This window comes from Dermacentor silvarum, chromosome 1 (genome assembly GCF_013339745.2).
Source record: "Dermacentor silvarum isolate Dsil-2018 chromosome 1, BIME_Dsil_1.4, whole genome shotgun sequence".
In the NCBI taxonomy this organism is placed as follows: domain Eukaryota; kingdom Metazoa; phylum Arthropoda; class Arachnida; order Ixodida; family Ixodidae; genus Dermacentor; species Dermacentor silvarum.
Window position 1 is genome coordinate 98716612 of NC_051154.1, and position 14305 is coordinate 98730916.

The following is a 14305-nucleotide window of genomic DNA, read 5'->3' on the forward strand; positions in this document are numbered from 1 at the left end:
TAGAGCTGCTGCCGACGCCGACCGCGTTCGCGCCGAACGCGCCAGGTGTCCGTGACTGCAACCGATGACTCTGGCGGCGGCTGGCATGTTTCGACCAGAGAGCTGGACACTCGTCGCTTCCGGAAGACCGAAGCGAGAGATTGCAAATCTTAGCATTCTCAGTCTGCACTGGCATGTCAAAAAATTTATGCGTGGCTCTGCTATCGCAAACACCAGAGACCAACGGAGATGGGGAAAGCCCAGCAAAAGTTAGACTAAGTGGATGGTTTGCCACTACTTCACTAGGCCTTCCCCAGCTCCGCTGGTTTCTGGTGTTTGCGATAGCAGAGCCACGCATATTTTTTTTTTCTTCTTACCGCATATTTCTTCGCCAATTCTCTGTAGTGGGTACGTGTCATTCTCTCATCATCATGATCATCATCTGTAGCAGAGCACGAGCACTCGCTCCAAGGGGAAGCATAACGAACGTGTCGTCTCTACAGCCATTAACTATTTCGGTGGTGGCGATGCAGCACCGCCCGTCGGTGTCAAGGGGAGCTCGGGTCATGGAAGAGGCGGAGTCGAGCCTCAACGCGCCTGCGCCCATCGCGGTATCGTCGTTGACTGCGCCGCTGCAGCAGCAGAGACCGGTAGCGATGGAACTGGCGCCACGAGACGGCGGACCGCACTGCAACGCTCTTCCGCAACTGGACGCTGGGGACGAATGGAGGCACCGCAGCGAAACACCCCGGGACTCCCAGCTGCAAAAGGTCAGACTGAGGCCCGAATCCTCTACTCATCTTCAACTCTCAGCATGCCAGCATGGCTTCTATGCAGGTCGGGACATGATACAAACGCCGATTCAGTTATAGCGTCGATGTCCTGTCTTCCAAGTTGCCGTGCTTTTTTTAGGATCGCGTATACGACTTATATCATTTGCACCTCTCTAGGACGCGTAGAACACTGATGCTCAGATAAACGCTTATATTCGGCTAGTCGCATTACTTAATGAACATCCAGCACGTCCTTGCAACGTGCTAGTGCTGAATTTCTAGTTACTCTAATTACTCTCGTGAGCCCTAGTGTAACCAAAACTTACCTCGACCTCTCTGACCTTGAAGTGAAAAGAAAAATAGCGCGACTAGCATTATTCCTCAAGATATACTACACCAATAGTCACGCTAAGAACGCATAGAATGCTGCTCCTCATTACATTTGAGCACGCACTGACCACAACTTCAAAATCCAACGTCACAAATTCACGGCACAAAGCCTGAACGCTATCTCATTCGCGCCAAGGACAGCCACCAGGTGGAAACGTCTCCCCGCCTCCAATGCCAGCAAACCGGTTCCATCATCACTGAAAACCGCGATTGCTACGTTTTGTGCGATCACTACGTGGCATTGAGAGTGTTTTAATAAATAAATAAATAAGTAAATAAACAAATAATTTTTTTGGAAAACGCCCACTCTTGACTACAACAGTGGCTGTTGCACGACTGCCTATTAGCAGCATATTTCAGAAACCAAAGACGCACAACACCGCATGTGTTCTCTGAAGGCAACGTTGCGCTTCTTGCATAACATGTTTGTCACTTTCTTCTGAGTGTGTATTTTTCGAATATTGCCATAGAGCGTGACCGTCGACATACCAAATTCATCACGGTGGAGCCTTACTTCGTCATGTGCCTACGTACTTCCGTGAGGAGTCCTCACTTGATCAGCTGCTCCGCATTCATCCCATTTGTGTCCAGAGTTGTCCGGATATAATGGATTGCTATGATGCAAACTGGTATGGGTTGCGCTTTCGAAGATAAGGACGCAGTAACGCGCACTCGAAAGCGCAACCCATACCAGTGTGCAGTTCCAACTCGCCCAAGAACCAGGACTCACCTCGTCGCTCGCTTTTTTTACAAGTAAGCGTAATAAAACGTTTTATGCATTGCAGCACAAAAGTAAATGGAGCGCTTATTGCATTTCTCCGCATAGTTCAGGAATTGATATCTCGAACTTGTGTTATCCTGAGAATTTGTTCCAAGTAGATCTGCTTTGCGAACTCCACGGGTAGAATGTCTAAATTGCAATATGGGACACAGTATAATTAGATAAAAGTTTAATTAGTGAATTTTTGTGAATTCGTAGATTCTCCATTTCAATTTTTTTTGTGCAAGTAATGTCCGCCTCTTCGAGCAGATCAGCCCATGTACTAGAATTGTGTTATCTTCCACGGGCAACCTTTAAACATTTGGTAAGTGTTCGCTGAAACACCCGGTATACTTTTGTTTTACTTTTATACTGCGGCTACATTTTGTTGCGACAACCCTTTTCGCAGGTCAAGGAAGAAGGTTGCGAGAGCGTCAACACCCCTAGGTCCTCTCGCCGAGTGGCCACTTCGCCGCACTCTTCTAAGCCAGGCCGGCAGATATACAGGCCACCGGGTGAGCTCAGCCGGCCACTGTCTTCAGCTTGATTTAAGCACTTAACGTGGTTGGGCACCGTTCGGTTATTGTCTGTAGATATATGTGTGTGCGCATGTGCATGTCCGTGATCACGCTTGCTGTAGACAAGTGGGCTGGAGGCTTCATGAATAGTATGACCTGAGAAATCCTTAGGTGATGGATTCATCGGGTTTACAGTCTCAAAGCATCATTGCGACGTAGTAGAGAGACGGCGGGGGCGACGGCTACGAATGAATTTGGCCACCTGGTGATCTGTAGGACGCGCCTAGATCGACGTATACGATATCATTTGATTTTCTTTTCTTTTTTTTTGCGTTTTGCTCCCATAAAAATTCATCCGGTCTTGGCCGGGAATCGGTTTCACGACCTCGTGCTCGGCCCCAAACGCCATACCAATTTAACTCACGATAACAACACCACAACAAATGCGAGGTGCGTCTTATGATGAGTCATCATAATTACAGAGTAACTGAATATTTGAAGATTGTAAAGTCATCCATGCTACGTTCCTTCACAAAATGGACTCAATAACCTGCTAGAATTAGATGCACAAGATAATTATTAGCCACAAGCATTTCAAGGATTAAAAACAATATTTCGAGGTTGCTACCGACATGCCCCACGTCAAACGTCACGTAAAACACGGTAGTGCCTTCACCAATGCGGTACTTTGTGACTACAGTTAAACCTGCTTATAACGAACCTCCATATAACTAATTCCTGGATATAACGAAGTTTTTCTATTCCCCGCCGTTACTCTATAGAAGCACATGTATTTGAGACCTCTACGTAACGAAGTGGCAGCGGGTGACCCCCTCGATATAACGAATTTTCCCCTCCGACAACCTAGAGATTTCGCCCCAAATTTTGTCATTTTTGCGCGAGCAGCAACCGGAAGCACCTTCTCCGCCGCGACGGAATGCGAAGCGAGCGCACGTGTGCGTGCGTGCGTGTGCGAGGCAGGCCTGCAGTAGTAGTAAGTGGTTCATGAGGAAAGGGAAAGGTTGACGCTATCTTCTGCAGCCTTTGAGGGAGCACGGTTCAGCGCCAAAGGCCTGCATCCCTCGACCCGGCGATCTTGCCACCGCGGGTGTGACCTTTCCCCCTCCCTTCATTCAAACCTGATCCTGTCGCTTGCTGCAGCTGGTCTAGCCCGCCAAGCCGGTACTCTCTCCTTTTCCAGTTGATGTTGCCGACGCGCTGGTACACGCTGTGACACATCACACTAGATGAGCTCGGACACGCGCTCTCAAACGCTGGCGGCGTGTGGAAGCGCCGCTGGAGAAGCGAGCGAAGTGACCTTCGTGCTGTTGTCTATCGCTTCAACGAAAACTGAGCGCCGAGAACACACGGCGCGCACTAAGCTACGAGCCGCCGGCGCATACTGCTAGACTCTGCCCCAACGCAGATCGCTTTCAAGATAAGGCCCGCGCGACCGCGTGCCGCCGCGCAGTACGCAGTTGATGCCTGAGTACAGTACAACACCGCCCCGCTATCCCTCCCCCTTCGCTCCCTCGCCGGTGCCTCGAGCGCAAAGGAAGAAGGCACGCTTCCTCTCTGCTTTTCTTCCGCGTGCGAGAGTACGGCCACGCTAGCGGCAAAAACACGCGGCAAAAACGCGCGGCAACGCGTCATGCCGCGCGCGGCAAAAGCGGCAGGAATCGGGGGTTTTGCGGCGTGCCGCGCGAAATGGGTGCGAGACCCATTTCTGCGGCAAATGCCGCGTGCCGTGAGATGAACCAATCAAGAGCGACGAGGGTGATGTCACTGAGCCATCACAACCGGACCGCCGCCGGTCCGCGCCGGGTTTTCAGCAGTGATCCCACGGCTGCTGATTTATCAGTAGATCTACTGATTTTTAAAATTTTCTGCTGATTCAATGATAAAGCGCTTGAATCTACTGATTTTCTTGCTTTTCTACTGAAACGAAAGCAAAAGCTGCTACTTTTTCTGTACAGAGTTTATATTAATGTGATGCCACCTAGCGAGCGAAAAAAAAAAAAAACGCCGGTTGGCTCCGAGGTCAACATACATTCTTGCGTTTCCAGACTCTTAAATGTGGCGCTACCTCTGTCTTTGGGCAAAGTGGGGAAAAGGTGAGGTAGTGAATTTGTGAAAGTGGATGCACTACCGTACCTCACAACTATGAAACCACAACAACGAAACCAAAACTATAGAACCAGAACCAATGACTCTCTTCATGCGGCGCTTCGAGCGTCTACTCTGTTCTGTAGGAGAATAGGACCCCACTTACGTTTTTAGTTTTTTTTTTTGCGTAAGCTATAAGGGACTCATGTTTTCTTATTTCTGGATCATCATCGTTCACTGCAGCACGGAGGCCTCTCCCAGCGATCTCCAATTATCCCTGTCCGGAAGATACTATACTCTCAAGCTTTCAGGTACTAACTACCGTCTGACGTCTTTGAAAAGGCCATCGGAGGACTTCACTGTTTTTAAATTTGTGCTTGAGAATGGCTCTCCGGATCCCCGGTTTTTTCAAAAGTATCGCTAAGAATCTCGGGGTCGATATTTGTACAATTTCTTAGAAGCTACAATACTACAACAGAGTACTAATATAAGCGCTGAATTCGTGGGCTCCTAAACTGAGTGCAAAAATTGCAATTAAAAATCTACTGATTTCTACAGATTTTTCGCGAAAAAATCTACAATTTTTTTTATGTGTCGTGGCAACACTGGTTTTCAGTCGACGATCGTCGTCTCTCGCATGAAACAACGAGCGCTCGCGCTGTTGCTCGCTCGTTCGGAGAGCGCGGGAGATCTTATCGCGCTGCCGCGCGGCGAGACGCGCTTGCCACGGTGGCCTCGCGGCAAGGCGCTGACGCGCGGCAACTTGCCGCCCGCGGCATGACGCGCGCGTTTTTTGCCGCTAGCGTGGCCGTACCCTTAGACGCGGTCGTCGGCTCCTCTCGCACGTTTTCACTCGCACATACAGCATACGGGGCGCGGAGACTGCGTTATTGCCCTTGGACTTTACACCGAATATCTATGAGCGAAAACCAATTTTAGGGCCACAACGCGCCATAGACACCATCTTTATAGCAAACACGGATCTCAAGGGCCATGCTTTTGCTGGCGGAAACCGAAAATACGTCATAGTTGTCGCCCCCGGCACTTTGGGCGGCCAATGCCATCGTCAAGCCACCAAGCCAAGCGACATGAAAAGTCAAAATGGCCGCTCGGACCGGCGCGGGGTGACAGTTCGCGTATGATGCGGGAACGGTCCCACAGTTGCGACGCAACAGCGGGGTTACCAATGCATTGGGTTCTATGGCAGCTGTGCCGGGACCGGCCGAAAACGACGTAACAGCCGGGAAAACGCAGCCCCGGGAACGTAACAGCGGGGTTCTACTGTAACACTATACGACGCTACGACGCCATCGTGACGCTCGCTCTTCGTGCCCGATGCCTCGCGCTTGCGCGAAACGACACGCGTCCACGCATCCGGTACCTGGTGTGACAGTCCAAGGATGAGTGCTTCGACGAAAACGGAAAACGGGTGCGCGTTAGAATCGAGTAAATACGGTAAGCGTTTTTTCCCGAATTTTCGTGCTGAACCTGCATATAACGAAATCCTCTTTATAACGAATTTTTTCGGGAATTTGTCAATTTCGTTATATCCAGGTTTAACTGTATACACATCACTCGGAAGCAAAATGGCAGTGATACAGGTTAGTAGAATGTTCAATATAGCCTAAGTTTAATGTTTGTGCTCTATTTCTTGCTGCCACTGCACAGAAATGGCACAAATAGGTCGCGTCCACTGATGTGGACGCCGTATCTGAAGATGTTAAACTTCCTTGCAATGAGCAGGGTGCCTATGTTGACTATAAAAAGCAAAAGCGCATGCTTGGTTTGCTGCCGACATAATTTTACACCACGCAAATATACGGGAGCACATACAAACCACTGGCAGTTTAAGTCACGACATGGAGCAGGCACATTTTCATGTCTTCCGTTTTGTCCATTTTTTACGTCAAATTTCAGAAGTATGGCTTCCCTCCTAGGGTTTAAGAAAGGGGGAGCATTAGGGGCAGAACACTTCAGGTTTAGGAAGGCATTGTCGTTTACGTACATGCTCACGGGACCAGTTCATTAAAACCGTTCGCGCCCCCCGAAAGCGGGAGCAAGGCCTTTTATAGTTGCATACACTGTGGTGTCCACACTACGTCTTAATTAGGAGCCACAGAGTCGCTTTCAATTTAAAAATGAATTTCACACATCTAAAATTGTCTAACTTCTATGACACATTCAACTGTGTGCTTCTGGCAGGTATTTGAGATTTTGATGAGAGTGACTAAATCTACTAGCCAGCCAAGTTTGCAAGTGGAAGCAGGGATGAGTTCAATGCAAAGGACTGTGAGAGCATCAGCGTGGGACACTTGTTGAGCAATTGGTGGATGTGAACATATAATCGAGTAAAAAGAAAAGCCCCTTAGATTGATGGCTTCTGCAGGAAAAGTTTGATCAGGCGAAATAAAATTAAAGCACTTTTGTACATAGTAAATTTCACAGAGATCGGTGTTTCTAATGTTGCTTTTCTGTCATCATCTACGTATACTTTAGAGGTAAAAAGTTATTTTCAAGTCATTTTCCAACTTTAGTGCACCGTAGCAGCTCGCTGAAATACTCAAACAAATGTTCGTTCAATTTCTGCCTTGTCGCTGGTCACGACATTTTGAGACCTCATCGCCTTAATTTCATTTTTCGTAGCATATCTTTTTTTCTCGTCGGCCAGCGCGCGCTTGGTGGGCATTTCGGTGCACCAGTCTTTCATCGCGTGCCCTTAATGTAGCACCTCAATACTTCTCGGCGTCGAAACGTTTTAACTTTCCTCTCGCATCTTCACTATCTATGCTGCGGAAACCAGACTGTACACACTCTTGACACAATAAAAGGTCTGTATTTGCAGTTCTTTTACAGCGGAGCTGTTAGAACCTCGCTATAATGATGATTCCGTCGTCCCCAGCTTCGCCGAGCTGGGAGAGAGAGAGAGAGAGAAAGCAGAGTATAAAAATAGCATCGCGCCGCATAGCGGAGGTGGAGAAAGAAGTGAGGCAGGTAGTAGTGGGACGCGTAGAGCTGCTGCCGACGCCGACCGCGTTTCCCCGCGTTCGCGCCGAACGTGCCCGGGGTCCGTGACAGCAGCCGATGCCTCTGGCGGCGGCTCTGCATGTTTCGACAGAGAGCTGGACACTCGTCGCTTCCGAAAGACTGAAGCGAGAGATTGCTAATCTTAGCATTCTCAGTGTGCACTGGCATGTCAAAAAATTTATGCGTGGCTCTGCTATCGCAAACACCAGAGACCAGCGGAGATGGGGGAAGCGCAGCAAAAGTTAGACTAAGTGGATGGTTTGCCACTACTTCACTAGGCCTTCCCCAGCTCCGCTGATTTCTGGTGTTTGCGATAGCAGAGCCACGCATATTTTTTTTCTTCTTACCGCATATTTCTTCGCCAATTCTCTGTAGTGGGTACATGTCATTCTCTCATCATCATCATCATCATCATCATCATCAGTAGCAGAGCACGAGCACTCGCTCCAAGGGGAAGCATAACGAACGTGTCGTCTCTACAGCCATGAACTATTTCGGTGGTGGCGATGCAGCACCGCCCGTCGGTGTCAAGGGGAGCTCGGGTCATGGAAGAGGCGGAGTCAAGCTCAACGCGCCTGCGCCCATCGCGGCATCGTCGTTGACTGCGCCGCTGCAGCAGCAGAGACCGGTAGCGATGGAACTGGCGCCACGAGACTGCGGACCGCACTGCAACGCTCTTCCGCAACTGGACGCTGGGGACGAATGGAGGCAGCGCAGCGACACACCCCGGGACTCCCAGCTGCAAAAGGTCAGACCGAGGCCCGAATCCTCTACTCATCTTCAACTCTCAGCATGCCAGCATATGGCTTCTATGCAGGTCGGGACATGATACAAACGCCGATTCAGTTATAGCGTCGATGTCCTGTCTTCCAAGTTGCCGTGCTTTTTTTAGGATCGCGTATACGACTTATATCATTTGCACCTCTCTAGGACGCGTAGAACACTGATGCTGAGATAAACGCTTATATTCGGCTAGTCGCATTACTTAATGAACATCCAGCACGTCCTTGCAACGTGCTAGTGCTGAATTTCTAGTAACTCTAATTACTCTCGTGACGCTAGTGTAACTGCAATCAAAACTTACCTCGACCTCCCTGACCTTGAAGTGAAAAGAAAAATAGCGCGACTAGCATTATTCCTCAAGATATACTACACCAATAGTCACGCTAAGAACGCATATAGAATGCTGCTCCTCATTACATTTGAGCACGCACTGACCACAACTTCAAAAGCCAACGTCACAAATTCACGTACAAACCTGAACGCTAACTCATTCGCGCCAAGGACAGCCACCAGGTGGAAACGTCTCCCCGCCTCCAATGCCAGCAAACCGGTTCCATCACCACTGAAAACCGCGATTGCTACGTTTTGTGCGATCACTACGATCACTACGTGGCATTGAGAGTGTTTCAATAAATAAATAAATAAGTAAATAAATAAATAACTAAATAAACAAATAAATAAATAAATTTCTTGGAAAACGCCCACTCTTGACCAGATAACTCCAACAGTGGCTGTTGCACGACTGCCTATCAGCGGCATATTTCAGAAACCAAAGACGCACAACACCGCATGTGTTCTCTGAAGGCAACGTTGCGCTTCTTGCATAACATGTTTGTCACTTTCTTCTGAGTGTGTATTTTTCGAATATTGCCATAGAGCGTGACCGTCGACATACCAAATTCATCACGGTGGAGCCTTACTTCATCATGTGCCTACGTACTTCCGTGAGGAGTCCTCACTTGATCAGCTGCTCCGCATTCATCCCATATGTGTCCAGAGTTGTCCGGATATAATGGATTGCTATGATGCAAACTGGTATGGGTTGCGCTTTCGAAGACAAGGACGCAGTAACGCGCACTCGAAAGCGCAACCCATACCAGTTTGCAGTTCCAACTCGCCCAAGAACCAGGACTCACCTCGTCGCTCGCCTTTTTACACGTAAGCGTAACTAAACGTTTTATGCATTGCAGCACAAAAGTAAATGGAACGCTTATTGAATTTCTCCGCATAGTTCAGGAATTGATATCTCGAACTGGTGTTATCCTGAGAATTTGTTCCAAGTAGATCCGCTTTGTGAACTCCAAGGCTAGAATGTCTAAAGTGCAATATGGGACACAATATAATTAGATAAAAATTTAATTCGTGAATTTTTGTGAATTCGCAGATTCTGCATTTCAATTTTTTTTGTACAAGTAATGTCCGCCTTTCCGAGCAGACTAGCCCATGCAGTAGAATTGTGTTATCTGCCACGGGCAATCTTTAAACATTTGTTGGTAAGTTTTCGCTGAAACACCCGGTATACTTTTGTTTTACTTTCATACTGCGGCTACATTTTGTTGCGACAACCCTTTTCGCAGGTTAAGGAAGAAGGTTGCGAGAGCGTCAACACCCCTGGGTCCTCTCGCCGAATGGCCACTTCGCCGCTCTCTTCTAAGCCAGGCCGGCAGATATACAGGCCACCGGGTGAGCTCAGCCGGCCACTGTCTTCAGCTTGCTTTAAGCACTGAACGTGGTTGGGCACCGATCGATTATGGTGTTTAGATATATGTGTGTGTGCATGTGTTCGTGATCACGCTTGCTGTAGACGAATGGGCTAGAGGCTTCATGAATAGTATGACCTGAGAAATCCTGAGTTGATGGATTCATCGGGTTCACAGTCTCAAAGCATCATTGCGACGTCGTAGAGAGAGACACCGGGAGGGATGGCTACGAATGAATTTGGCCAACTGGTGATCTGTAGCACGCGTGTAAATCGAAGTATACGATATTCTTTAATTTTCTTTTCTTTTTTCTCGCGTTTTGCTCTCATGAAAATTCATCCGGTCGTGGCCGGGAATAGCTTTCACGACCTTGTCCTCGGCCTCAAACGCCATAACAATTTAACTCATGATAACATCACGATAACAAATGCGAAGGGCATCTTATTATGGGTCATCATAATTACAGAGTAACTAAATATTTGAAGATTGTAAGGTCATCCATGCTACGTCCTTTCATAAAATGAATTGAATAACCTGCTTGAATTAGTTGTACAAGGTAATTATTGGCCACAAGCATTTCAAGAATTAAAAACAATATTTCGAGGTTGCTACCGACACGCTCCACGTCAAACTTCACGTAAAACACGGTAGTGCCTTCAGTGATTCGCGTTGGAGATTGAGTGGCCAGTTTCCCTTGCGCCCCGTTGCAAGATACGCATTTGGTGCCTCAGCACAGCGTCGCCCCGCCTCCCTCCCTCCCATACCCCCACACCCTTTCGCGCGACGGTCGCGTTTGCTTTCCGCCGTGCGTTCGCTCTCCGTGATAGCGCGTGTCCCCCGCGCGCTTTAACTCGCGCATACAGCGCGCGGCGACGATTTTATCGCCCTTGTACTTTATACGGAACCTCACGGCGACAGCGACGCCGACGGCGACGGAAGAAATGCGGTTGTAGTGTCCATATAATTGCTATCGCAATAAAATTAAGCCTGCTGTTATGTCAACGGTTTTGCTGATGCGCGAGGGGGAATCGGCTATCCCGCTGATCTGCAATGCGCTCGACGAGAGTGCGATTTTCTCGGCAGACGAAAGAGGGAACTATCGCGAGTTCCGTTTGCTGCTACAGTCTGCATTACTCTAACGGCTGTCATTTTCAGCCCCCCCCCCCCCTTTTTTTTGTAATGACAATTCCCTTTTGCGTGTGTGGTTCATGTATTGAATAAATGCCAGCAGCACATCTGCGTTTGCTAAAATTTTACCCGATTCCGTTATAAGTGAGCCAGCATGCCAAAGCACATGGCTACTACGTTTCGGCAGGAGAATAACAGGCAGTGAAATATGCTTTATTTGCAATTTTATTAGCAACACATTTGTGCAGCAAGAGATACAATACACAAAAGAATATTGCAGTCCTGAGGATCTCGCATCTACAGTACAAACGTCACATTCTATAGGCGCATATACATAAAACTTCTTACAATTTCTTAATAGCAAGTCATGTTTTTTTACTTCGCATGAGACAATCTTACCAACGCAAATCGTTTGTCGCAGCAGTTATCTGTAATTACTCATTCAAAAAATATCATTAAGCGAGACCGGTTGAAAGACTGAAGGCAGCTTATTTCGCACACCCAAACACAGACGTGGTGGAGTTATCCGTGCTGGAGCTGTGGTCTGGAAAAAATGGAAGTAATATATAAGTTTTATGCTTACACACAACGCAATTGCAGGAACAAATTTCAGCACTCTTTCCACAAAACAGTGCTTTCAATTCATTTACGTCAACTCTTATTATATTTTGTTCAGGGATTTTTGCTAAAAGTACGGCGCAAAAAAATCAGGCAAGTTTCCACTCGGTCGCGCAAAGCTTAGGCACAGCGAAGCTTACTGGCTGCTATTAGGTATGAACTTGGTTGCTGCTAGGTCTTGGTTTAACTTAAGTACGCATGTAGGAACGTATTCTCGAGCAATGATGTTCGGAGGTAGGTTCCCTTTCGCGACATTTCGGGTGACTAGCGCTGGACGCTTCGGCGCCTACGAGCGAGAGCGTTCTTGGCATGACACAACGTAGGCAGGCTAACCAAGGTTGGCACAGTGCCAAGAACGCTGCTGCTTGCCGACGCCGAACGCGTTGGAGGCTAGCCGTTCGATATCAATCAGCCAGCTTCGCTGTGTCTTGAGCTTTTCGCGGCCTAGTGCAGGCTTCAGTTTTTTTTCTCTGTCCTGGCTCAGCGCGCCGCGGAGAGAAGAGAGGCAGAGGTCGGGAAGGCAGAGAGCTGGCGAGGAGGAGACCGCTACTCTTCCGGGTTGCCATGGCTACCACAGTTACGCACCACAAATTACGGCTGGCTTAAACAGCTTCGCTGTTAAAATTTAACAATCCAAATCCTTATTTTAACTGCTACTATATTGAAATAACAGGTTTGGTATTCTGCTTTCTCAACATCTGTCTGAAAACACTGATCAGTTTCTTACAGCTAAATTATATTGATCACTGTATTTCCTACTCACTTGTCAATAAGGCACTGACGGATTAGTTTGTTCAACCTTTTTGTATACTCTTGTCTTCCTAGTTCTGCAGAATGTCTATTACTGGAAGACGATCTTCCAAAAGTTGTAAGCCACTGGTCAACAGCCTATGAGCATTTCCTACTATAGAAGAATTTGTTTTGCACAGAAGGAGCACTACTTTACGGGAACACCGTAAGCACCTTCGTACGCATTGCGCGCCAGCGCGACTTGACCCGAAGGTAAATTCGTTCGTTCTGAACAAAATCTGTTCGCCTGCTTAGTTATCAGTTGTGCGAACATCGCACATCGAACCGAGAACACCGCTCATCGCAGATGCATATTCGATAAAAACTGTCGCAGTTTCGCCCGAAAGGCGAAGCATCAATTGCGATAGCAATTTAATAGAGATCTATTCGGATTAGAGATAGTAGTTTTATCGGCTGCATAAACTTGGACACATTCGCTTACTTACTGAATTAACAGGCGTGGCGTCAGCGCACACAAGCAAACGTGAATAGATCACACCCGATGACCGCAGACAACCACTGTCAAAACGCTGGCAGCAAGCGCAGCCGCCGCAGCGAGCGAAGGTTCGTGCGGTCTATCGCTTCAACGGAAACTGAGCGGCGAATGCACAGTGCATACGAAGGTCAGAGCACTGCGGGCGACCGCCGCAGCCGGGCAAAGTACATGCACAGTTGTTGGCAGAGTAGAAGCTGCCCCCCCCACCCCCTCCCTCCCTCGCTGCCCCTTGCGCCCGGTAGCAAGATACGCATTTGGTGCCGCAGCACAGAGTCGCCCCCCCCCCTCCCTCCCTCCCATTCCCCCAGGCCTTTCGGCGTTCCGCTCTTGCGGCTGCTGCTGACGGAGCTGCCGCGCGGGCACCGTGTCTTGAAGGCGATCTGCTATGAGGGCGAAGGGTACAATCTTCAAAACGATCTCATCTCAAAACGATGTGCGATGGGTACAAAGTACGCGCGCGGAGTGCCGGTAGCTTCGTATGCGCTGTGCTTTCGACGTTCGCGTTGAAGCGAGACGAAAGGCAGCGCGAAGGTCAAACTCCAGCGTTTTGACGAGTTTCCGCGGTCATCGAGCGAGATGTGTCCATGTCTACCAGTGCGCGCGTGACACCGTGCTTGTTTATTTAGTTAGTAAGCGAATATTTACAACTTTATACGGCCGATGAAACTACTATCCTTACTTCGTATAGCTGTCTACCAATTTGCTATCGCAATTGATGCTTCGCCTCTCGGGCGAAACTGCGACTTTTTTCGTACATCGCTGGAGTCACCTGCCGATAAACAAAAGGTTGCAGCGCACAGTAGAAGGCAAAGGCGTGCACGTGTGCAGAGAGCGGCAGGAGCAGACGAACTGAATGACAGCCGAAGCGATAAGAACGAAAGCGCCGCCATTTGGCGCAACAAGCGAACGACTAAATTAAGGTATAGCATGCTAAAAAAGAAAATAGCCAAAAACACGTTTTATTTCGACATATAATTGCACGACTTTGCTTTATTGCTATGTAGGTTAAAAAGATAGAGCCACATATGCAAAAGTTACTGAATTTTCCTTTGGCTACCAGTGTCATGGCGACGCTTTATTACCAATACCGAAACTAGCCCCACTGTCCACCACTTGCTATAACCACCAAAGAGTGCCCAGCGAGATGTGCATACCTGTAATTGCTATAAAAATAAACGAAAAAAAAACAATAACAACGCCGAGAAGGGGGCACCCAGGTTTGAACCGGGGACCTCTCGATC

At 48.4% G+C, this 14305-nt stretch overlaps 1 protein-coding gene across 1 annotated transcript in view; it reads left to right on the top strand.

The window, feature by feature from the left end:
• The window catches only part of LOC119433349 (uncharacterized), a 340855-nt gene that overhangs the window by 222834 nt on the left and 103716 nt on the right, over positions 1 to 14305 (top strand). The window contains exons 12-13 of the mRNA XM_049671535.1: positions 2312 to 2417; positions 8033 to 8298. Of these exons, the coding sequence (XP_049527492.1) occupies positions 2312 to 2417; positions 8033 to 8298 (372 nt within the window). The remainder of the gene's footprint in view (positions 1 to 2311; positions 2418 to 8032; positions 8299 to 14305) is intronic.